Source organism: Suncus etruscus, chromosome 18 (assembly GCF_024139225.1).
Source record: "Suncus etruscus isolate mSunEtr1 chromosome 18, mSunEtr1.pri.cur, whole genome shotgun sequence".
Classification (NCBI taxonomy): Eukaryota; Metazoa; Chordata; class Mammalia; order Eulipotyphla; family Soricidae; genus Suncus; species Suncus etruscus.
In genome coordinates this window covers 15,368,901-15,394,460 of record NC_064865.1, presented here as the reverse complement: position 1 = coordinate 15,394,460, position 25,560 = coordinate 15,368,901, and the positions used below count along the sequence as shown (strand labels likewise).

The 25,560-nt window shown below is 35.2% G+C and overlaps 1 protein-coding gene and 1 non-coding gene across 2 annotated transcripts; one reads left to right on the top strand and one right to left on the bottom strand.

The window, feature by feature from the left end:
• Window positions 1–186: 186 nt before the first annotated feature.
• OPN5 (opsin 5) lies at window positions 187–25,001 on the top strand. Its single transcript, XM_049765413.1, has 6 exons — window positions 187–316; window positions 4,217–4,336; window positions 7,985–8,155; window positions 11,976–12,310; window positions 19,837–20,078; window positions 24,938–25,001. Exons 1-6 carry the CDS (start codon window positions 187–189, stop codon window positions 24,999–25,001), a joined length of 1,062 nt encoding a protein of 353 aa, XP_049621370.1.
• On the bottom strand, window positions 1,648–1,754 carry LOC125996709 (U6 spliceosomal RNA). The gene has a single exon (XR_007491390.1). It is a non-coding gene; the product is annotated as a U6 spliceosomal RNA (small nuclear RNA).
• Window positions 25,002–25,560: the final 559 nt, after the last annotated feature.

Genomic DNA, 25,560 nt, shown 5'->3' with positions numbered 1-25,560 from the left:
TAGTATGGATAATCTGCTTAGTAACTGATCATACATTGGAAACATTGAAGACAAATGTGAAAAAGTTCACTTACATGTTAGTGAAGCTCAATAGGGGTACAGTTATGAGGTTGCTGAATTTGGGTTATTCAAGTTTGATGAGAGCCTATGGATTTGCTTTCAGACTCCTGGTGACTGGAGATTGGCATGGCATTGAACCACACAGCTCTACCCCAGGATGAGAGCCTACCTCATTACCTTCGAGATGGGGACCCCTTTGTTTCCAAACTTTCCTGGGAAGCGGATTTAGTGGCTGGTTTTTACCTGACAATAATTGGTAAGCTTCTTCCTTAATTTTTCTGTATGAAGATTGTAATCTAGAAAGTTGTTCATGAGCTCGGAATGTTCATATTGCACAGAGATTTCAACACTTCCATGGATATTTTGAGTAAAGTTGATGAGAAGGAGAAAAGCAGAAGATAGGTAGCTATTACAGAGTTCAATCAATATTCTCTAGATATGACCACCATTTTTTGGTAAGGGTTAACATTCCCTTGACCTTTACCAACAAAATAATTTATTTTGAGGTAACATTTTATTTTGGTGGCTTTGCTAGTACATTTGTCTTCTGGATAATAAAATTAATACAGATGATATTTACTTTAATCAAAGAGCTTTTACTTTCTGAAATACGCTTTTCTTAGGATAATCAGAATACTGGCTCAGAATCTCAAAGTGTATAATTTTGCATCCTTCTTTTACAAAGGAGGAGACATTGACCCAGTGCTAACATTGACAATAGACACAGCAAATTTACCTAAATTTATTTAAAGTTACATCACAATAACTTCACTTAGTGATATCTGTGCCATTGAATAAATGTATTGATAAGTGAAAGTTCAGTCCAGTTAAAATGTTTTTGTGCATAACTTGCAGTGTGATACATCTGTCCCCTAGACTATGCTCTCCAATGTGGTGGCCACATGTGGCATTTGAATTGTGTAGTTTTAAAGTGAGGTATACAATGTTCTAGATACATACAAGGAGCAGAAGATATAGAATTAGAAAAATGAGATACAGTAGTTTAATAACTTAAAAACTATTTGACTTCATGTCAAATTCATAGCATTCTTGAGATGTTAGGTTAACAAATATATTTTAATGTTAACAGGAATATTTTTACTGTTTTATATGACTACAATAAAAAACAAATATATATTTAAATATAAAATATATTTATAGTTCACACTTCTGACTATAGTCTATTTGTATCTGACATAAATAGTGTAGGCAATAGAATTTAACCACAATAATTTTCTTAAATTTAAAATCATTGTTTTATATTGGGTAACAAGTATGCAGGTGGGTTATATCTTTAGGTATGTCTATTTTCAATCTTTTCAGATGTTGGGTCAAGCTTTCTCTCTTTTTCTCTAATTTTCTAGTCTCTCTCTTCTATCCCACTCTCTCATTTATTTATTACTGGCTAAGAGTATCACTTAGCCTCCTGAAACTGCTAAAACTCTTTAGAAAAACTCTTCAGATCTCTCTATGGTTAGTGCTTGAGGCAAAAGAAATTGAGATTTAACCAGAAATTTTACTGCAAAGGGATTCCTTTGATTTTATTACTAGTTGTTATTATACATATTTGAATGATGTTTCTTTTTTTAAAATATGGAACACTTCATTAATTTGTATGTCATCCTTGAGCAGGGGCCATGCTAATCTTTTCTGAATCATTCCAATTTTAGTATATGTGCTGCCAAAGTGAGCACTTGAATGATATTTCTTACACAAGAAATTTGAAACTTGAATGATATTTCAAACACAAGTACATATAGAGTGCTTAAGTTGTAGAGACCATAAGGCAGAAAAATTTACATTTAAAAACCATTAAAGTTTAAAAATAACTTTCTCATTATTAGAAAAACAGAAAAGTAAACATTTCATTCATTGAATTGAATCCATCTTAATTCATTGTACAGAATATATTTAAAATGTCTTTAGTAAATTTCTTTACATAATATAAAATAAGGTGACAGATATTCTCCATCATTGTTAGAAGGATCAAGGGAGGACTGTGACCAGTGTAGCTGAATGGGAGAGTCAGAAGAATTTTCACTCAATAAACATGGGGCTAGCCATAAGTACACTGTCATAGTCAACACACTGGCAGAGAGCTATAAAAAGAGGTTCACTTGGAGGTCCTGGCTTCAGGGACCTGAGGATAGAGACTAAAATTGTGCTGGAAGATTCCCTCAGGTTGAAGTCAGCATGAGCAGGAGAGATTTACACTATAAATTTAAGCTGGCATTGGACTTGCTTCTGTCTGTGTCCAATCCCTCCTGGAAAAGTTTTGTGGGAGATGTGCTTAGATTTCTCCAAAGCAACCAGAGTGAACAGAAGTTCTTGGTGAGATTTTATATGTTAGAGGTTCTAGGGATAATTAGAAGGTAAAAAATTTCAAATTGAATTTGGAATGGAGGAGAAATAGAGACCCATTTCCACTCTACACTTTCACTGTTATGAATATTTAATTTATTAAAAAGTTTACAAAATTATGTTTTGTTCATAGAATCAGGATTTTTGATCATCTGAACATTTCTGCCGTTAGTCTTCATCTTTTTATTTTCCTTTAAGTCTTCTAAAAACATTTTGCATTTTCTAGATGTTCTCCTATAGATAAGATTACCTTTGGGAATAATCTACAGTGTAGAAAGTAAGCTACTTTTTGGAAAATGTTTGGAGCACTCAGACAAGTTTTAGGAAGTAGATTTAATGAAATACAAGGAAAAGTAAAAAAAAATATGTTAGTCAAAAATGTAGAAAAACAAAGGTTGTTTCAACGAACTCTATGCTTACCTATTGTTAGTCTTTGTGGATGCAAAATAAACGGCATTTGTTTATACCTTTTCAAGCCATGCTTTCACATTTTAATTTCCCAGTGTGCCTTGTTAGCTGATTTCCTTTAAACAGATGTCAGTTTTGTTTTAGTTGGTTTCCTCTAGAACTCCATATTCTTTTCTATTTCTTTCTTCTTTTTCTCTCTTAAGAAAGTTAAAGAGGTTTTAACGGACCATTAGGTAGCACTGACTCCAGGGACTCAGAATTCCCTAAGAGCACAATGCAGTTAGTTCCTGAGGTGGTTTCATACCATCCAACTGGAACACACATTTATTTCCTTGCCCCCGCCCCCAATGAATTGTGGTGGAGAAGTAGAAATTAAACTAGAAAAATCTGGGTTTCTCCTGTTAATACTCTCCTTATTCCTTACTACTAAAGGAAGCTGTACCAGATTCTCATTTATACACAGCTACACTATGAAGCAAGGATTCCTGAAGAAATCTACTCTACATGTTAAGCTATGGAAGTAGGTGTATTCTTTTCTTAAATACAGTCAGTAGGGATTGGGTCTTTTTTGGATTAAAAACGGGTTTGCAAGAGCTTTGGAAGAGTTTCATTGTAATGCCAAGTCAACTAGTTAATAAAAGATATGAGAAGTCATACCATTGTTAGTAGGTTGGTGGGTTGAGGGCCACTTTTCCTCCCTTTGGTGGGAGGGGGAGAACCCATATTACCAATGTCACCTACTTCCCCCTGATACTTAATCCAGTAGCAGCTGCAAATTCCCAGTGTCCATGTGTCCTCAGGAGGCAGAAGGGCCTGGGATGTGTTTTTCAGGAGATGATTTTTTTCTTGCAGTGCATTGTGCTTGCTTTATCTGGCCTGTGCCTCTCCTGAATATTATTGGTGCTCCTTTGGGAGTCCACAGTGCTAGTAAAAACACTCTATTGGGTTTGGGTCTCTGCTTCGTCAGAATTTTATTGAGAGTCAAAGGTTAACCCTACTCATCAGAGGGAGGGAGTTCTAAAAAGCCAACAAATACTCCATTAAAAATGGCTAAGAAAATACTCCACCCTGGGGGCCAGTACAAAAACTGACCATTGGGATTCCCACACCCTCCTGAGCTTCAGTGGGAAGTTAGTGCTTCCTTTTCCTGGGTAAGTTCAGTCTTATAATCCCTGACTCCTTTCCCTTTGGAGACAACCTATCCCTTACCTGTCACTCACAACTCATGCTCTTTATTTCATCTTTTTAATTTAGATTTTTTATTTAGAGTCCTCTCACCACCCTCCAAATCTATGATGTCGATTTTTGAAATTGAGAAGTGTTTCTTATGGAGCAAGCACTGCCATACTGGTTTTAATGATGGGAATTTATATTTTTTTCTTTGTAGGGATTCTGTCCACAGTTGGAAATGGATATGTCCTTTATATGTCTTCTAGACGAAAGAAGAAGCTGAGACCTGCTGAAATAATGACGATCAATTTAGCAGTCTGTGATCTGGGCATTTCAGGTAACACACTCCTGCCTTTTTTGTTTTGGGCCTTTGAACCATTCCCCATTCTAGGAGTCTCTGGTTCAGTGACCATCCCATATCTCCAGTCCCTTTTATTCCACTTTTCACAAATCATCTCTAAAGTTTGCAGTAAATCATCATAGTGTTGTAGGGCTGGAGCACATTCATGAAAGATTTATCATGTCTTTCTTCTGTGCCGGCCATGTTTGAGGCTGAAGATAAGATCTGAAATAATATAGAGGAGTAGTAGATGTGCTACTAAACATTCTAAGTATAGTGGTATAAATTATTATAAATGAACAGGTTACCAGATAATTGTTTTGATCACTCTTTTAATTCTAAAAAAATTGTTCTAAAATGAACAAGAAGGTGAGGCCTTGAAGGGTAAGGATGACACAGACACTTAGGTGTGTAGAAAGAAGGATGATCTGCTCTAATAAAGAGCTAGTGAAATGCAGCTTAGAACTTCACCTCAGTGTGACTGAGACATGGTCTCAATCACAAAGAGCGATTGAAAAAACTTACAAAAATAAACCCACAACTGCATTTTATACATTTGAGTTTTGTTCTTTTTGAACCACACCCATTGATTCTTCGGACTCACTCCTGGCTCTGTGCTCAAGAGATCATATCTAGTGCCAGGTATGAACCAGCATAACACTTTGATTTGATTGGTGGAAAATATTACTTTGTCATCAAGATCATTAAAAATGTGAATATCCAGATAAATTTGCTCTTCATTCTATATTGTAAGCCACCTATATCTGTTTCTTTGGCCTTTTTTGATAACAGGAATGTTGGAGTATAATTTTTGCTGTATTTAATTTCTAAAAATATGTCTAGTATGGTAAAACATTCTCTTTTTACTTTTGTTTATAAGTTTTTAGCACTGCCTGGAACCGCCATAACATCTCTGAATTTCACTATCATGCTATTTATTTAGCATGTGGTCGTTTTTAAAAAATATTTTGAATCCATATTATGTTTATTTAAGCACCATGATTACAAACATTTTTGTAGTTGGGTTTTAGTTATAAAAGAAAACATCCCCCTTTACCAGTGCAACCTGGAAAGACAAGACAAGTTTGAAGCTCTCATTAATTCTTGCTATTGGAAAACTTTCAAAATTCTAAAATTCAAAATTCTAAAGTGTCCCATTAAATTTTTTCTAATTTTTATAAGTGTATTTTTAGTGCCTCTATTAATTGTGGAAAATACACACGCATATTAAAGGCAGCATTAGATTCCTTTCTTTTCTCGTGAAAATAGTTAAGGCAAACCAGGGAGAATTTTTGAGATTGGTTAAGTGACTGCTATTTTGATAATGGCCACGCGATGGCAGAGTCGCAACATGAATTATTTCTATCATGGTCAGCTCACCTAATTAGCCAAGCTGATCTTGTAGTTCCTCTCCCTGTACAGAACATAAGACATTTGAATTAATATCGTCATTTTAGCTACATCCTTCACCAATGACTAGTAATTGTATTCACACCAGGCTTGAATAAAATGTCTTTAATTGGTTTGAGACATTAAGAATACTTTCAACCAAACAAATTCTGTGCTAGAATTGCACAAACCATCTGATTTACTCAGCATATGAGTTTAGAGTAATTCACCATAATTTTTTTAAATGAATAGCTTTCTCTGATTGACCTACATACATTTTCAACCTCTCCTATACACTATTTTCTTCGAGTAAACCTTTAGGGCCTTCCTCCTATCTCTTTCTACCTGGCCTTGGTCAATTTATACAACTAATATTTGTTTTTGTTGTTTTTAATCACCAGTGGCTTTTAATTGTGTGTATGCATTAAAATCTTCTGGTAGATGTAGGTTTATTTCAGAGATATCTGGGACTTGAAACCCAACTTGCTCTTTAAAATAAAGCAAAATGAAACAAAGCCAAGCAATTTTTCCAGTCATTGTCCTGTGCTGCTGGGTTTGGCACTCAAGAAAAAGGAGAACCAGGGTAAATGACATCTATCTTAAAAGCTGATCAAAATTTCTATTCCAGAATAAAACTTAAGATATATTTTGCTAAATGGTTCCCTTGCCCAGAAAAGGTCTTAGCTGACTAGAAAGGATATAGACAACACTAACACTAATAGACATACTAACACAAAATATCTACACTCGCCATTTTGCTACCTTTTGCAACCACCCAGCAGTTCTTTACCTCAGGCTCTGAACTATCTATCACCTTTGCTGGAAAATTTTTTTCTGTAAACAATTTGCTTGCCTTTTAACAACTGATTCAGGCATCACCTAAAGGTCAATCACATTTGCAGAGCAATCTAGGTTCTCATAAATGAAACAACGATTCTGTTGACTTCTTCTTGATAGTATTTCAAATCACTAATTAGTACCTTATCTTTTCATCATCTATACAACCTCTTAAATGGAAGTTTGTAAAGTTGACCTCCATTTCTCCTTTTAGCACTTTGCCCTGGGTTTGTTACATCTGAGGCACAGAGCCATTATAGGGGAGGGATAAAAGGATCTATATTTGCATAATAAAGATTGGAGTGGTAGGATTGGTTTGTACTATTTTGCATAACAAAGAAGGGGGTGTTGGGCAGGTTTTGTATCTGGGAGCTGGAAATATCAGTTACCATATATACTTGAGTATAAACCAACCAGAGTATAAGATGACTTCCTTATTTTTACCCTAGAAACTGGGAAAACTTAGTGACTCGAGTGTAAGCCGAGGGGAAAATGCAGCAGCCACTGGTAAATTTCAAAAATAAAAATATATACCCAAAATAATTACAATAATTGAGGAATCAGTAAATAAATAACAAGTAAATAAATACATGATTACATTTACAATACAAGATTGCTTGATGTATACCGTTAACATACCACATTAACCCATAGTAGTCAATGGCAACTTTAATAAAGTGAATAAACCATTGAAGACAGTAAAGCATTGTAAATAAATGATTAAAAACCCTGAATCCTTATACTCCAAATCTCCTGATTATAAGGATTCAGGACTTATAAACATTTATTTACATGGCTTTATTGCCTTAACTGGGTTTTACACTTGAATATTGTGGGTTAAATTGTTCAGTGGCATCCCATTCAGTTCAGTTCAGCAGCAATTTGTGGACTGAGCTGAAGCACCGCCCCCTCCAGCAGATAGCAAAAGAAGACTGGAGACTGACTACATGCATTTGATTCGGTGCGCACCCACCGAATCAAATAACCTGTATGACCCAAGCATAAACCAAGTTCGGGTTTTTCCGCACAAATTTTGTGCTGGAAAAACTCGGCTTTTACTTGAGTATATAAGGTTACTGCTTTTCTCTCCTTCTGCATAATTAGGAAACTAGATTTGGGTAGACAAAGATGGAGCTCTTTGAAGAGCATCCTTCACACATTTTCTTCTGGGAAGATAATAATGAATAGAGTGGGCTCAGGGTATGACTTAAAAGCAGAAGCATGCTTTGCCAAAAGAGAGCTAAAGGAGAATGCAGAAATAATTGGCATCTTAGAAATCTGGGCCTGCTTATAACCAGATAAGACCAAAGTGGCTATCACTTTTCTAGATAGGATGTATCATTGGATAGGAAGTTGGTTGAGATGGGGGTTAATTTTCACTGTTGAGGAACATGCCCTTGACACTGCTTGATGCTCTAGTTGTAGGCAAACCATTTACAATCATCTCTTGCTTCTGTCACCGTTGGGTATTTGGCTGGATTGGCTGCCGCTGGTATGGATGGGCCGGATTTTTCTTTGGCTGTGGAAGTCTGATCACCATGACTGCTCTCAGCTTGGACCGATATCTGAAAATCTGCTATCTATCCTATGGTAAGTATGAAGGATCCTCACTCCCTGATTCTCTTAAACTAGGTGAATTGAATGTCAGAACTGCACATGTCTTATCCACTGGTAATTGACAAAGATTACTAAGTACCTGAGACACACCAAGAATTTCTTAGAGCCTGTTTTGTTCTAACATATGTGTCCATGTAGGTTTTTCGAAAATATGACTTTTAGAGCAATGACTGGTGTTTGGCTTCAGTCCTTTTAGAAGAGTTTCCTTGTAGGAGTGTGCATGTAAGCTTCTATCATATTTTGGCCTCAAACAGAAGAAATCAAGTACAATGAAAGGATGTTAGGTCCAACATGTTTTACTAGTTGCCGATTAGAAAGGGTAATAATGAGATAAGGTGTTCTGATTGTCTTCTAAGGTGTTCTGATTGTCTTCTAAGATTTAGACTTACTGTGAATTTAGAGATGTGGGGTATCCAACTGTGGAGCTGTGCCTGGAGGAAAAGACACGAGGATCGAAATATCACTCAGCGTTATTTTTGTGGCATTGTAGTAGAAAGATGAGATAATTAGTGAAGAATGAGTCAGTAATAAACATGATCTCAAATACTAAATTTACAGATATTTTTGAATAATTAGCTGATTTTGTTCCATTAAAAATCAAATTGTTTGCTTACTTTTGCTTTTTTGAGGTTCTGAGAATTTACTTAATTCCTTCCCCATAAGACATATTGAGAACCAAGCGCAACCAGGGAGTAATATTGATGTCTTTTAGATAAAGTAGTCCAGCTTATTTACCAAGGTGGGTGTGACCAGGGGGACAAAACTTATTTATTTACTTTTGGTTTGTGAGTCACATCCAGTAATTCTCAGTGATTACTCCTGGAATATAAAGTGAGAAAGTTCACTTGGCTTGACATACATACATAATAAAGTGGATTTTTTTACTTATAGATAAATAATTTAATTTTTAAATTATTAATGTTTAAACTTAATTAACAGCTGGAATGTCTAAAAGTATTTTTGTCACTAATTCTCAGATTTTAAAGTTCACTTTTACTGATTGTAGCAGTAGGCAAATCTCTTAAATTCAGACTGAGCTCAGGTTATTTACTCTTTGCTTCCATATTTAAGAAAGTAAAGCATAATTAGGGGTGATAGCACAGTGGTAGGGTGTTTACCTTGCACGCGGCTGACCCAGGATGAACCTCAGTTTTATCCTGGGTATCCCATATGGTTACCCAAGCCAGGAGCGATTTCTGAGTGCATAGCCAGGAGTAATCCCTGAGCGTCATCAGGTGTGGTCCCCAAACAAAAACAAAACAAAAAAACAATGAAAGTAAAGCATGCCTACCTTAAAAATACATAAAAATTAAAATTACAGCAACTATTTAAAAATACAAAATTATAAATAAATCAATTTTATAAATTAAACAAAAAGAGACGGCGAAGGTAGGCTTTTGGGTTAACACAGTTGAGAGAACCAAACTCTAAGGAAATTATTCTCAAAAGATAGTAGGTTTATAAATCATTATCTTTATAACATCATATGTTAAAATAATTTAATTTTTATAACAGTTTAAATCTACCAACAAAGAGTGCTTAATTCAATTTTTTAAATGGCAAATATATATACATAATTATATGTAATTGAGATAATTTTAGATTCAATTTTTACTCTATACATATTTATTTTTAGACCTATAAAGCAGCTTTTAAATATAAATTTAGATTTAGAGAAGAGAGGGTCAAACATTTAATTTCCTGGGAATATTTGCAGGATGAGTTTTCTTGTAAAACGTTTTCTTGCATTTAGGCCTTAAGTCCATTGAAGAGATGCTACCTGCTATTCTTGGAATCACAGCAAAGCTTAACTCCTTATGAGGACTGGGGAAATGCCTATATTTTCCAGCTTCTTCTAAGGTTGATTCTTAATAGTATGGTTTCATCATTCAATCTAACGCACTTTCCAACCCTCTACACAGTGTCTTAAATGTTGGAATAGGAAAATCGCTGGGGACCTGTTGACTTTTCTCCCATGTAATGTGATAAACTGTTTTAAGACATCCCTGATAGCTACTTGACTTCTTTTTGAATAATTCCAATGACCAGTGACGGGGAGCTTACTACTGCACAAGGCAGCCCATTCTCTGATTGGTCTGCTCTCAGTGTTTCAATGTTATTCCTTATAATGAGACAAAACTGCCTCCCAGTAACCTCCACCCATTGGTCCTAGTTCTGACTTCTGGAGCAACACAGAACCAATCTACTAATCTACTCCCTCCTGTACTTGACAGCCTTTCACCATACTCGAATGTAAGTATAAAACACCTCACCAAGTAACCTTAACCATAAATGCTTATCCCTGTACCTATGCAATTCCCATAAGTATATGTGAGTACCCATAACAATGTATTAGCAATTAGAATGGATAACTAAGAGCTGAAAAATACTGTGGTTACATGATGATTATCCTTACCTGAATGGGCTCAAGAAATTTGCATTTTATGATACAACAAACAATATAGAGAAACTTAGAGTTCTGTTTCTGGGCAGTTTTTAACAGGACACATAGGAATGAAAACTCATGTCAAGGTAGGTCTTCATAGTTTGAAGAGTGGACTTACATAATTTCATTTTGTCTTATTAAGACCTGTAAGCAATATCTTCTTATTTTCTCATTTTATAGCTAAGAATATAGGCTATAGAAAGGTTACACGAAGAAGCAAATCTAGGAATGAGAAGTAGACCTACTGACTTACCAAACCTCACATGACACTAAGCAGAGGCAGGCTTGAGTTGATATCAAAGATATCAATCATTCAGCTTTTATTGACTATTTTCTGATATATTTTCTCTGCTTCTATAACATCAAGTTATTAAGGAGTCCCTTCTTGGGCTTTTTTAGTTTGAGGTGATAAGTGGGGTGTGGAGATAATATTCCATGCAGACAGCAGGACTAAAGCAGGCCAACTTATCTTTGGTAGTTATGTTGAATTTAAGGAAACAAAATCCCACAAAACAATCAGTAGTGCCTCTAGCTTTTCTTTGGAAACAGCATCATATTTTCCTCTTGAAGTTCTTATTTGGTTAAAAGGAACTAGCATTGAAAAATGGAGCTCATTTTTGTTTTCCTAAAAATATTTCATAGAATTACTTTGGGAGAACATGATACACTCAGTCGGTCTGTAGACTTGTGAGTGTGATTCTGGTGTTAACAATGTCTGAAATCTTAGGATCTCTTCTCTGTGAGCAGACTCAGTGATTCTAACATCATACCACACTGCCATGATTATGGTCCACCAATCTCCATTTGACAAGCGCTTAGAAAAATGAATGAGATGAGAGACACAAAGGTTTCTAGGAAGAAAGATAGAGTTATAATAAATATTTGATCAGTTCTCAGCTCCCTCAAAGGACTTCACCTTGAATAACTCATTTACACAGGCTTTCTTGGGCTTGGTTCTTCTATTCTACCTATTGACATCTTGCGTTGGATAGGATTGAAAAGTCCATTTCAGATGCTTTCCCAAGGTTGTCCATGGTCTGCAGAATCCCCGCATCTCTTTATTGTCACCTTTCCCCAGCTTTTGTCACTTTCCCCTTCCCAGGCGCCCACGTGCTTAAAGAAATCTTTTCCTGTGAATTCACTTCCAATGCTACTTTCTTAGATAAAGGTCCATGCTCTGGAACTATTTATTCTCCCTTTACTCCACCCTCCCTGAGACTTCAGTTATCTTCCTTTTCTCCCAGCATCCAATGGAATAACTCTGTGGATGTGGAATTTGGCATATCAAGGGGAGGTATTTGGGTGTAGGCAGATTACATCCTGGTAATGCTTTTCTTCCACCTCCAGGGGTTTGGCTGAAAAGAAAGCACGCCTACATCTGCTTGGTAGTCATCTGGGCCTATACTTCCTTCTGGACCACTATGCCTTTGGTAGGTCTGGGGGACTACGCACCTGAGCCCTTCGGAACTTCCTGCACCTTGGACTGGTGGCTGGCCCAGGCCTCAGAAGGGGGCCAGATTTTTATCTTGAACATCCTCTTCTTCTGCCTCTTGCTGCCAACGGCTATGATTGTATTCTCCTATGTGAAGATCATTGCCAAGGTTAAATCCTCCTCCAAAGAAGTAGCTCATTTCGACAGTCGGATTCATAGCAGCCACATGCTGGAAATGAAACTGACCAAGGTAACTGCAACATTAGTTTACAATGGGGTATTTGGATCAGTTAAAAAAATTTATGTTGTGTACCTAAAACTAAAACATCTCAATGTAAAATAATAAGAAAGTGTACTTGCCACAAAATGGTAGGAGATTGTTTTTAGAATTCTTACTACCATTATTTAAACCATATTTTACTTCTTCAGGTATTCACACTTTGTAAAAAACCTTCTGCTTTAATACTCTTCTGCTCCTTTAATGAAGGAGATTATGAAGAGATGGAGACAATAGCAGAAACAAAGATTAATTTTTCCAAATATGACTATGGCATATACTAATTGGCTTGTCACATTTATTCATTTAAGTCTTGTAGATAACCAATAGTATGTCAGGCTTATAGCAAGTATCTGGGTTTCTCTTCATTTCCAGTATTTTCTCCTTGAACATTTTCCTGAGCCCTCTTGAGGTGTATAGCAGGCTATCAGCACTGGGCACAAATCTTTTACCAAATGATGTTACTCATTCTTTGCTATGGGAAAGCTTTATATCTGGTTTATTTTCAATTCTCCCTACCCCAGCCACCTTGCTGGTACCTGCTTACTCAACATGGCTAGAAAAAACCTGATCATTGAATATGATCTAATTACCTTAATCTAATTACTTTGGAGAGTATAAAGCAGTCTCTCAGTCCCAACTTCAGTGCATCAGTTCCTTTCATACCCGAGGAGACATTTGTTTTGTTTTGTTCTTTCACATTGATCATGAATCTTTTCTAAAACTCATAAGCAGACTTTCCCCAAATGTTCTCCTTAACAGATTATTTAATAGATGTTATTACTCATCATAAGTTCCAATTCAGAGACACTCACTGATGTATACTCAGGAGAAAGTGAATTACCTTTTATAAAACCCCAAAATTAACTTCATCTCTGTTTCTTCTAGTTGTTCATGCTTAAATATTACTACCCAGGGAAGAATCTCCACACTGAATTCAAATATTCCTACTATAACATTCCATTACTATAGCTCTGTTACTTCTTATGAATACTTATTTAAATTATTATTATTATTAAAAGACTATTATTGAGTATACCAGTGACATACTTATTTTGTTCAATATCTTAGTAAGGTTTACAGGAGTAACCACCATATCTTTATCTTCCATTGTCATTTCTAGAAATAATAATATTCCATTTTATTTTCAATTTTTTATTGAAGCACTATGATTTACAATGTTATTAATGATAGAGTTTCAGGCATATAATGTTCTAACATTATACTGACTACAAGTATCCACTTCTTTCCACATGTCCAATAACCCCTCTATTCATCACTCTACCCCAACTCCTTAATAAATTGAGTTCTGTAATATGACTATTGTTCATACAATACATCTTTCTCTATAGGTTCTTAGAAACTTTAACTTCAAGCAAAACAATGTATAATGAAAGCATGTCCTCACATAAAGTCAGTTTTTTTTTATATTGGCCAGGATATATTTTCCCTCATTAATGCTGAACAAACTTATTGTTTAAGAACATTTTTTCCAATTGTTGAAAAGAATTTGAAACTTGGGGAAGCTTTTGAGAATTCTCACATATATAACATTTGCTATTTATTTCAGCTGCTAATGACTAAATACCTCTTTGTATCTGGAATTTCTGTTTTAAGAAATTTCCAACAATTTATGTCTTACTAGAGATTTTGATGGGGAGGACTGATATGTCTATGCAAATGACAACACTTAATTTAGAAGATACCGGAAGGATTTCTTATTCTCTAAAATTTCCTTTACAGTTGAGTCCTAGCTATGACCTCTAGGCACCAGCCCCATCAGCCTTCCCAAGGAAGTAGTGACATCAAGAGAAGGAAGAAAGGGATTTCTTCTGAGGAAATAGTTTTAGAAGCTGTGGTTTCTGCATCTGAACCAGTTCAATCAAACTGTTTGGGGACATGATTTTATCTTTAATTATAAATCTAGCATCTTCAGTGATGCTCTACTAGCTGACACATTTTGTGTTAGCCAAAATTAACTTCTATTGCTTATAAATTAGTTCTTCAAATTTCTCATTCTGGGTAAACAATCTATTCCACTGGATTTTTTTTTCTCCTTAGTGAATAGAAGCCTGAGAGGGGAAGAAAATGATCTAATTTATCTTCTAAATTTTAAGGAGTCTATGAAAATGACTAGATTGGTTGGATTGTTTAAATGTCTTTGGAAATAGCCTCTAAGTAAATGAATCTCCACTACAATGCCTTGGTTCATCTGTAATGAATGGTGAAGTCTCCTTTGTTCTGTTTTGAATCATATACTTACACATCATTTCCTGCCTTTTAAGGAAGCCATCCTATTTGGGGAATATTGTGCTCAGTTTTATATCAAAATGCCAAAAACACAGATGTATAGAGTAGATGACCTAATTTATACTATCTCCTTTCAATGACAACTTTTTAAGTAGTGTTTTAAGAGCTGAGAAAATTACAACAGGAATGTGTAAAATTCTTCTTATACTTTTAAAAAAAGCATAAGTTAATATTTTCTACTTAAATCACAATCAGGGTAAATACAGCAGACACACCTTTATGTTTTGGAATAAAATTTCAATATTAAGGAATTACTCCTCACTCAGGGATCACTCCTAGTAGGGCGGGGCAGCCATCTCTAGTGCTGAGAATTGAATCTGACTTGACCATGCAAAAGGAATGCCCTATTTGTATTATATCTCTGGTATAATACCTATATTTTTATATATGTATTGGAGCTACAGGTGGGTCATAGCTGTTAAATTTCCTATCTTTATTCTGATGGTAATATCTTTTAATAATGGGCTTCTCACTTGTGAAGGATTGTAGACTTATAATTGAAGTTTATTGTTGCGTTGCTATATTTTAATACAATTTAAGAAATGTAGGTTGGTTTTTTGTTTGCTTATGGTTGAAAACTGTTTTCCAATGTAATTTGTAGAAGATGCCTTCCTTTAACCATTATATGATCTTGATTCCTCTACCAATGGTCATATGTCTGTTTAAGTGTGGGTTTATTTCTGTGTTCTTTATTTTTTTGTTCCATTGGCCTGAGTGCAATTTTATTTTCCCAATATCCATGATTTTAATAACTATTTCTTTTTAATGCAGTTTAGTGTCAAGTAATGCCTTTCTTACTTTCTTTTAGAATTACATTGGCTAACCAAGGTGTTTTGCATTTCCATAAAATCTTTTAAATTATATGTTCTAAACCCTAGCAACATGCTGTTGGTGTTTTTGTTAGGGATTACATCTAGTCAGTAGATTCCTTTAGATAGCCTTTACCTCTCTTCATAAACCTTCACTTACAAATCAATTCTAGCCCTTTTATCATTTCCTTTGTTATTCAAGGTAGCATACAGAATAAAATAAGTTTGAATCGTTCCATTATCTGGGCACAGAAGCCTTATGGAAGGGAGGGAAGTGAGTGAAATGGTAGGGTTCATTTGTTTGTTTGTGTGAAGTGAAAAAGTTTTATTAAAAATTGAATAAAACAAAATGATTCCAAGAGAGAACAGGTTTGTCCAAAGAGAGAATGATAAGAATAGCTCTGAGCAAGGATTTGCTATATAGTTGTTCCATTTTGCCTTGTTTAGTGTCTCTCTCTGTAGGTTGAGACATTACTAGGGTCTTGTTGAGAAAATGATTTTGAGCTTTCTTGGTCTTCTGATGATGGTTTTTTGGTAATCAGAAATTATTCTCTCATATTGAAAAACTGAGATAAATTTTTTCTGGAAGTTTACACGCCATTCTATATCTGCGTCAATAACTTACCCATTATTCTGCTCTGCCTCAACTCCAAGAGAAGATTGGATCTGCTTCAATAGAATCATTGTCTGTTAGAACAATTTTTAGGTACTGGGTACAAAGGCCCTTTTATAATTGGAACATTTACTTAGAAACCCGGTTTTCTAGTATGATTTGAATTGGTTATTTCAGAGGAATTGTTAGAATACATATTATACCAACAATAATGCCAACCTGAACTGTAGCTGGAATGTATTGATATTCCTGGGTCCTATGCAGAAAGATATATTTAAAATAAACTGGACTGCAGATGTATTCTTTTGTAGAAGCTAAACATGTATTCTGTGAATGTCCTCCCACAAAAATGTCTAATTTAAGAATTTGAAATTTAGCTATTTCTCCATTTAACTCAAAGACAACGATAAAAGTGAAGTGATTTAAAAACAAACAACTTAAGAAAAGTTGACAGGTACAAGTACCTGTTTTATAATTGCTTTAATGTTTCTTTTGGGAAGAAATTTTAGAAAACAGCAGGAAGTAAAGAAATCTAGAAACACACTGAGAATAAATAAAATATATTCTAAGTTGAGTGAAAAGTGTTGGAAAGAAAATTAAGTGTAACATTCAAGTTTTTAAAAGTTTTGTCTTCACTTTAAAAGTACTTTAAAAGTATGTCTTAACATCAATTTATTTCGTTTGATATGTTGTGGAGTATATTTTACATGAGATGCTATAGAAAATATGCCATTATTAATGTTGTATACACTTCAAAAATGTAAGTAGCATGCTTAGTGCCTCTGAGATTTCAGAGTTTACTGTTGTTTTGAACTCGATTTCAATTTCCATTGAAAGTATTTAACATTATTCTAATTTCAGTAAAACCTCAATGATTCATTGGATAGGTATTTACTTAACTCTCCATCCTTCTTAAAAGGATAACATAATGCAATGTTTTAAGTTCTCCTTCATGTACCCGGTTGCACACTTTTCTAAAAGTAAAAGATATGTAAAAATGTAGAAAATATTATGGATTAAGTGCTAATCTATTTTTTGTCAATGACTTTGGCAGCAATACAGAAAACAGCTTTTGAGATACTGTGAAATCATCATATGACTCACCAAAGGAGAAAGGATGGAGCTATGTTAAGTTCCCAGACATCTGCTAAAGCAAGTTTTATTTATATAGTTATTGTTTATTTGGGGATATAGAAAAAAAGATGCTCAGTGAGCTTTGAGGCAGTCATTGCATTTACAAATGAAAGTCATAGAAACCAAACCAATACTAACTTTCCTGAGAAAGCTTTTACAGAAAAATGGAAAATCAAGAGGTGGGGGAGTTATACCCACCTTAATGTGGACATTAAATTTCAATTCTAACTGGGAAGAAAGTAACTCTTAAAGCTTAAGAGAACCTTTCAAAACTTTCATGAGGCTTTAATACGCTCACATAGGGTTATAGTATGCTGGATGTCTGGGTTCACTTGATTCATCTCTTGGGAATTTAGAATCTCTATTTGCAAAATGGGCACTATACAGTGCTTCTGAGCTGCAGTTCAATTTTTAGAAATGAGCCTTGAATTTTGGAACCTTAGCTTTTCAAGTGTATTTCCTCTTCTTCTTTCTTGACAAACCTGACAAATGTGAGGCTTCCAGGGCAAACATACCCTTCTGAAATGTTGTTATGAAAATCAAATTCTCTATCTTAGAGAGCATTGCTCCTATAAAAGCATATTGAAATACACAAAAGCATAAATAACCTTGTTATAAGAAAAGCATAGATTCAATTATGTTACTAAACATAAGAGCATGCATAAATATCATTGCTTTCAAGACACATAAGCACAACTCCAACACATTCTCAAGTTGTAGGGAACTAAAAGGTAAAAGAAAAGCATACTTTTCCTAGCTAGAATTTCCTGATGGAACCTTCAAGATGGGTTATATTCTTTCTATCTTGTTCCATAGTTGTAGCCAGAATTAAGTAGTTTTCTGCTGAGTCTTGGGACATCTGATGTCTTCAATCAACTTTTAAAATTTCCTGGAGACATACGACACTGGCAAACTTAAGTTAGAAAGTACAGTGGGAAAAGGAAGATAAATGTAAATAAATAAAACTAGTCATCCATTGCACAGAGTTAATCTGACTATAGTTTTATCTTTTATCTTACAGAAAAAATAATTTAGTGCAAGTATACTGACAATGAACTTAGTCCAGCTTTGCTTAACTTGGACATGGAATAGCTCAAATTTAAATAAAACTCAAAACATGGACTTTTATTTGCTGGTGTCAATACCATAAGCCCCCTTTTGTTTCTTAGACTGTTGCTTAAACCTGCTAATATATAGGCTGGGCTTGTGTCTGTTTTGTTCATTGATTTATCCTCCTTACAAAACATGTTTATCACTAAAAGTTTTATTGAATGATTAAACATTATCCTTCCTACCTTAATTTCTTCCAGTTTATTTTATTTTACATGTGAACTTCCTAGGGCACAAGTTTCATGTCTCCTGCTCAAGAGTTTCTTAATAACTTAAAGCATATGAAATTAAATGCAAGCCCTGATATATGTAACATAAAATCCAGAATTCTTGGTTATTATCTTTCTTTCCATGTTAACTCCCTTCTTCTTTCCATGTTAACTCCCTTCTTCTTTAATAGGCAAAAGTGAAGTTTTCACTAGTTCTTAAACAAGCTTCACACATACTTGTCTATACTACTATCTTACTACTTTTCTTTTATTTACTTACCAACTATCTTACTACTTTTTTTATTTATTTACCAACATGTGTTTAAATACCACATTCTCCATGAAACTGTTCTTAATTTCCCCCCAGAGGATGCAATATATCCTCCTCTGAGCTGGCACTTAAATCTTATTCCACCTTGTAATGTTATTTCTATTTTAAGGCAATATCAGCCAGAAAATAAGGTATGTGCAGTTGTGCTTCCTGTGCACTTGGGACCATATAGTACACAAAATACTAGTGAATAGGGTTTCTTGAATTAAAGAGAGATGATTTGTAAGATTAGATAGTCACAGGGTACCCACTAGGATGATATTAACAAAATAACTGACTTTCAGATCATGAGAACTTCCTGAGGATATTTTAAAATCTTTGGGTTAAAGGTTATGATGTCCTTAAGGTAATTTTAATTTTGTGAAAAGTTTTTCCTGGGAAAGTCTTGTTCTAAAAACCTATGTCACTTTGGTTAAATCTTGATGATTTTATTTCATTTCATGCTTAGTATATTTCTACTACCTGAGCCTCCAACTTAAAAAATTAGAGCCTAAAGAAATAACATTTAGTAAATGTATCTACAAATTTACATTATAATTCCAAAGAAGGAGAGAGTTTCTAAGTTTCCATGGGCAAAATATGGGTCATTAAAAATTCAATCAATGTGAACTTATTTTCCATCCAGTTTTTAAGGGAATGTAAGCTGAAAATGAAGGCTGAAAGTTTCAGGATCACTCAATTTTTAAAAGCATAGTTTCTTTCTTAGTGTAATACTTGGTAATTTGTAGAGTGTTAAACTTTGGGTCTTCGGGTATTCAAATTTTAGAGTGGTGATTGGATAGGGAATGGTACATAGGATAAAGGATTTTAATAATTTCTTCTGGTTGACTGTCTCAGAAGTCCATATGAAATGATTTCTACAGGCAAGATAAATGGAAAGATAAGAGCCATTCCTGAATGTAAGTAGGCTATTTGCTCTTCTCCCAGCCCTACCATATCCACCAGGTCTCTTGATTCTGTTCTCTGCTGCTTTACCTCACCAGGTGGCAATGTTGATTTGTGCTGGATTCCTGATCGCCTGGATTCCTTATGCAGTGGTCTCTGTGTGGTCAGCTTTTGGAAGGCCCATCTCCATCCCCATACAACTCTCTGTGGTGCCAGCCCTCCTTGCAAAATCAGCAGCAATGTACAATCCAATCATTTACCAGGTGATCGATTACAGATTTGCCTGTTGTCAATCTGGTGGATTGAAAGCAACAAAGAAGAAATCCTTAGAAGACTTCAGGTAAAATTTCAGAAGTAGTCAATGAACACACTATCTGATATGCTGTCCTCCTCGGTTGGAGCCAATAACTTAGTATTGAAGGTGGACTTTAGAAAAAGTACTAAATTTCATTAAAAAGTATAAAGAGTTCATAGGAAATAGTAAAAATCCAATGAATATATGGGTAGAAATGGGCTGGATACATGGGTAGACAGTGGAATAAAAGGGTTATTTCTCATGTTAGAGCAAATAAAATACAGAGACATGCATATTTGAACAACTGCTTTGGGACCTTATTTGGTCCCTTATTTGGGATCAAATTCATTCACTTTGAGTATCAGTCATATGTTAGGAATCCAAAATTAAGTTCTTATGACAATATGTTCTCTGTCTTGGGATATTTCTGTCATTCATCTAGACACAAAAGAAAGAAGAGAAAGAGAACACTTACTCTTTCTAGGTTCTTTATTTTTACCAGAATCTCATATTAATTATTTTATTTGCCAGACAAGAAAACAAATTCAAGTTAGGTTATTGTTCTAGAAGCTGTCCATGTTTTCCAGCTAAGTAGAAGAGAAGGGATTTAAATTTAGATATGTTGAGTTTCAAAAGTTATGCTCTTTCAAGCTGTTTCTGATACTCAGATGAATAAATGAATTTTTAAATGTGCTTAAGGCTTAGATTTGGGTAAAAGGTAGTCCTCTGTCAACTGAGGAGCAGCAACTTAAGAAGAATATGAAACATGAATATGAATCCATGGACTGATGTGAGAGTTCAGGCTCACTGAACCCTATTAGTTCTACTTACATTGGGTCTAGATATTTACAACAATATTTTCCCTGAGTAGGAAATGGAAGAAAACAAGCTAGGGATAACTAAAATAAGAGGGCTTTTGCTTTGTTCTTTTACTGAACTTGAAAAAATAGAGAGCTTTTTTGTTGTGTTGGTGCTTGGCGGCCACATTGTGCAGGGGAACTAATCCAGGGCTTTATGCATGCAAGAATGCTCTAATACTGATAATTTCCTCAGCTCTAGTGACAAATATTTTGACCTTTGGTGTCCTCATTAATATAGGATGAAATGAGACAAAAGCCACAAATAAAATATCATGTTATAATCGGAACCTAGAGACTACTCTTTAAGATAGAAACTGTTATTGATAATAGCTTTCTGTCTTTGGGCAAATTAGTGTTTGGGATGACCTGGTAAGTGTAATCTAACAACATCTAATAAAGTTTTAAGGATCATACTGTGTGTGTGTGAGAGAGAGAGAAGGAGAGAGAGAAAGAGCGAGCATACACTTGGTGACAACTATTAATAAAGATTATTTTTGACATTTTAACATTTTTTAAAGTTTTTTTAACACTGTTGAATTGTTGAATTGAGTGGTTAAGTTTAAATGCCAAACTGCATCTATATAGAATGTAACAACACTTTGACCATGTAAGATATTACTATCTTATTATCAATGCGAGCAGAGAGAATACTTTTACTGGAGTTTCTAATGGGGATGGGATTTATAACCAGAATGACTGAAGACAGATTTCACTTACTCATCATTTTGCCTCAGACTGACTCTGGATTTTGTACATTAGCTCACAAATGTAAGCAGCACATAAACATCAACATACAACAATAAAAAGAAGAAAATTTATGTGGAAGGAAGTGACTTAGGGACACCACTCTATATAAAACCAGCCAGGCAAGAGACAGTTCAGTTTGCCTGCTTCTCTTAGCTGCTTATACAAAATATAGCGTTTACTTTTGCAAGAGGCAGATAAGAAGTATTTCCTTACTCTAGGCTTTCAGTTTTGGAAAAAGCTATTTTTTTTATAAGTCCTTGGATTCCATTGGTTTAACATCTTCAGGAAGAAATGCTGAGAAAGTGGGATGAATTGTGGATTCGAGTTGGCTGTTGGAAATTTCTTTTTAACTTTCTAAAGAAACTTCCCACTTCAGTCTTATTTTTCTCTGTTGTTAAGATGGTAGGAAAATGAGTAACATAGAGTCCCACAGATTGAGAGGAAGGAACATGAAATGAGTAATATGCCTAGAATAATCCAATCAAATTAAACTGGATTCATTTATCTGCTTGTTCTTTCCTTCCAAGCTTTGAAATGTATTATGTATTTTCACATAATGGAAGCTGCTCCTGGTAAATAGTTTGAATTCAAATAAAAAGCTAATGTGATAAATATAAAATTGTGGAAGTAAATGCTGGGTAATTTTAGCATACCATTAAATGTTAACTCATTTTTAACTCCTGAAGTAAGTCCTTTGAGATTTTGGCAGCTACAGATGAACTAAAGGGAAAACATATGTGGCCAATAGCCCTTTTTTTAATAATATAATTTTTATTTTGATCATAGTGGTTTACATATTGTTGACAATAATATTTTAGTTACATATTAACTTAATATCAGGGGGATTCCCATCACCGAACTGTTCTCCCTACACCTCCGTTCCCATCCTACCTCCCATATCTTCCTCCCTCAACCCCAGGGCTGCAAGAATACTGGTCTCCTCTGTGCCTAACTTGCTACTTAGTGGTCTTACACCTGTTTGGCCTTGGTAGCTCCCTTATTTCCTCCTGTAACTGGGAGGCGGGACTAGATAGATCAAGTTACATGGTTTTGTTTGAAAAGAGAAAAGTAATAAACTGGGGTAAAAATCAAATATGCCGAAAATGGGCGGAGTCCTTCTAGAGGCTCTCATCACCCCAACTCTTTAACATACACTTTATCTCTAGGCTATACCTTCTTTTAGGACTTGAAGCGCGTGACGAGCCAGACCACCGAAGCAGCAAAAGCCCTTTCTTAAATGTCATTATTCACCACATCTGGGTATCTAGATGTACTCTTCCTGGATTTTGTATATAGTGCTTCTCTTCCTAGCAGTATATTAGGAACTCCGGTGGACCTTTTTTTTTTTTTTTTTAAATACTGCTGCCCAGACTACATTAAACTGAGAAGCTTCAAAGGAAACAATGTCTAGTATATAAAGGATACCTACAGAAAAGAAGAAACTATTCATCTATTATCCATCTGATAAGGGGTTAATATCTAAGATATACATGGCATTGATAAAATTTAGCAAGGAAAAAAATCTAACACCATCCAAGAATAAGTGGAAGAAATGAATAGACATTTCCTCAAAGAAAAAATATAGATGGCCAAAAGCACATTAAAAAATGCTCCACATCACTAATCATCAGGGAGATGCGAATCAAAACAACAATAAGATGCTATTTCACACCACAGAGACTGGCACACATCTCAAAGAACAAGAACAACTGGTGCTGGTGTGGATGTGGGAGAAAGAGACTGTCATTTACTGCTGGTGGTATGCTGACTAGTTCAGCATTTTTGGAAAACAATATAGATATTCTCAAAAAACCTAGAAATTGTGCTCCCATATGATCGAGCAATACCACCCTAGGAACCCAAGAACACCATGCAGAAAAGTCCTCTGCATTCTTATGTTTGTTGCAGCACTATGTGAATTCTGGAAACAACTCAAGTGCCCCAAACCAAATGAATCCTTAAAAAATAGTGGAATACTGTGTAGCCATTAGAAAACTGAAGTTTTATTTGTTTAAATTATGCTGTCAAATGATTCAGAGTCAGAGGGATAGATATAGAATAATCTTACTCATTTGTATGATATAAGAAAAATAAAAGACAGTGTGGCGATAATATTCAGGGATAATAGAGATAAGGGACGGGGGATCAGACCAAGGTAGAGAGCTTGCCACAAAGAGAGATAAGTGCAGTTAGAGTAGAACAGGGTCTACTATGACAATGATAGTTAAAACTTTTCACTGTCAAAGATTGGGCATTGAAATAGAATAAAGTGACATGCATATTACCACTTCATTAACAATAGTGCAAACCACAGTGTCAAAAAGAAAATAAAGAAGAGAGAGTGCAAGAGCGAGAGAGAGTGAGAGAGAGAGATGTAAAATACCTGCCCCAGGAGGTGGGAGGGAAACCAGGGACATTGGTGGCAGGAAAAGTGCACTGATTAAGGGCCATGTACAATCTATGACTGAAAACTCAAATATTAGCAATTTTGTAGTCAAGTACTTAAATAAAGCTATTATTATTCTTATTAGTTTAAAAATACTGCTGTCCAATCAACACCTATATTGTGGTTGGCCTCAACTATTCTTAGTTTCAAATGTTTGTGACAAAGATGAATTCTCCCAGATGGTCCTCCTCTATGTTGGCTGAGGAAATTCTGCTATGACTTAGAAAGGAATCCTGTTCAGTACAACTCAGGCAATAAGTATCTTAATACACCTCGATGGAAAGTTGGGGGAACTATTACTCTAGGTATCAGTGCTAGACAGGCTATTGGTAGTCAAAAGGCACCATTGTGCGTGCATGTGTGTGTGTGTGTGTGTGTGTGTGTGTGTGTGTGTGTGTGTGTGTGTGTGTGTGTGTGTGGTGGATGTAGAAGGCATTGCATATTTTTTATATTTTAGTAAAGTTGGAAAGCAAAAACCAGGGTATCAAACTTGGCAATACCACTGTCAATAAATTTTTCATGAATGTCTTTGTTTGGATGTTATTTTCTCCAAGAAAAACCTTTCAGTGACTGAGACAAAGAGCCCGATGGAGTGGGAGGCAGGTAGGCAATGAATTCTGTGCTTTATCAGCAGCAAATTCATCAGGGCACCACCAGGAGGCTTGCTTTTGAGAACATTTTGCCTGCCGGATTTCTTCAATTCAAATATTCTAAGTTGAGTTATTATTTTGCATCTCTTTATAATTCACATCTTATGCACTTAAATTTTATGGCAGTCAAGCCTGAGGTCTATAATGTATAAACATGGATATTATGTACAGACATTAATTATATCTTTCTTCTATGTTTAGACTGCACACTGTAACCACCGTCAGGAAGTCTTCTGCTGTGCTGGAAATCCATCAAGAGGTATGAAGATGAACACAGAATCTCTCATGGACAAAATTTAGTCACTCACTGGCCTCTTCCTCCTGTTCATGTTTTGATTGTGAACACTATTCTCTTCATACTATATTCTTTATATTTTGTACACCTCCTCTCTGTTTCCTTGAGTCAGGATTTTCTGGGAAATGACAAAAGCCAAATGGAAATTAATAGGATACTACTGTAGGAAGTGTTACTAGGAAATGCCTCCCTGGAATATTCTTTGTATTTACAATGAACACCCATTTTCATGACAAACAGTATCTTTAGTTGGAGATATTGTTATTTCAATTGTACTTATCATGGTATCATTTTGTTACGCAGTCACGATTGTTTTATAATGTAGTGCCAGGAAGACAGAGCCCTGATCTCATGTAGGTGGGACATCATGTGGACAGTTTGTGAGATCATGGCTCTTTAATTGGTTGAAGCTGCCGGTTCCTGAAACCACTCTCTCTTCATGCCAAAAGAGCGTCACACTCTAGTGATAGTAATTCCACAAAGTAGTTCTCTGGGGAAATCAATTTTGCCTTAAATCTCTAAATGGAAA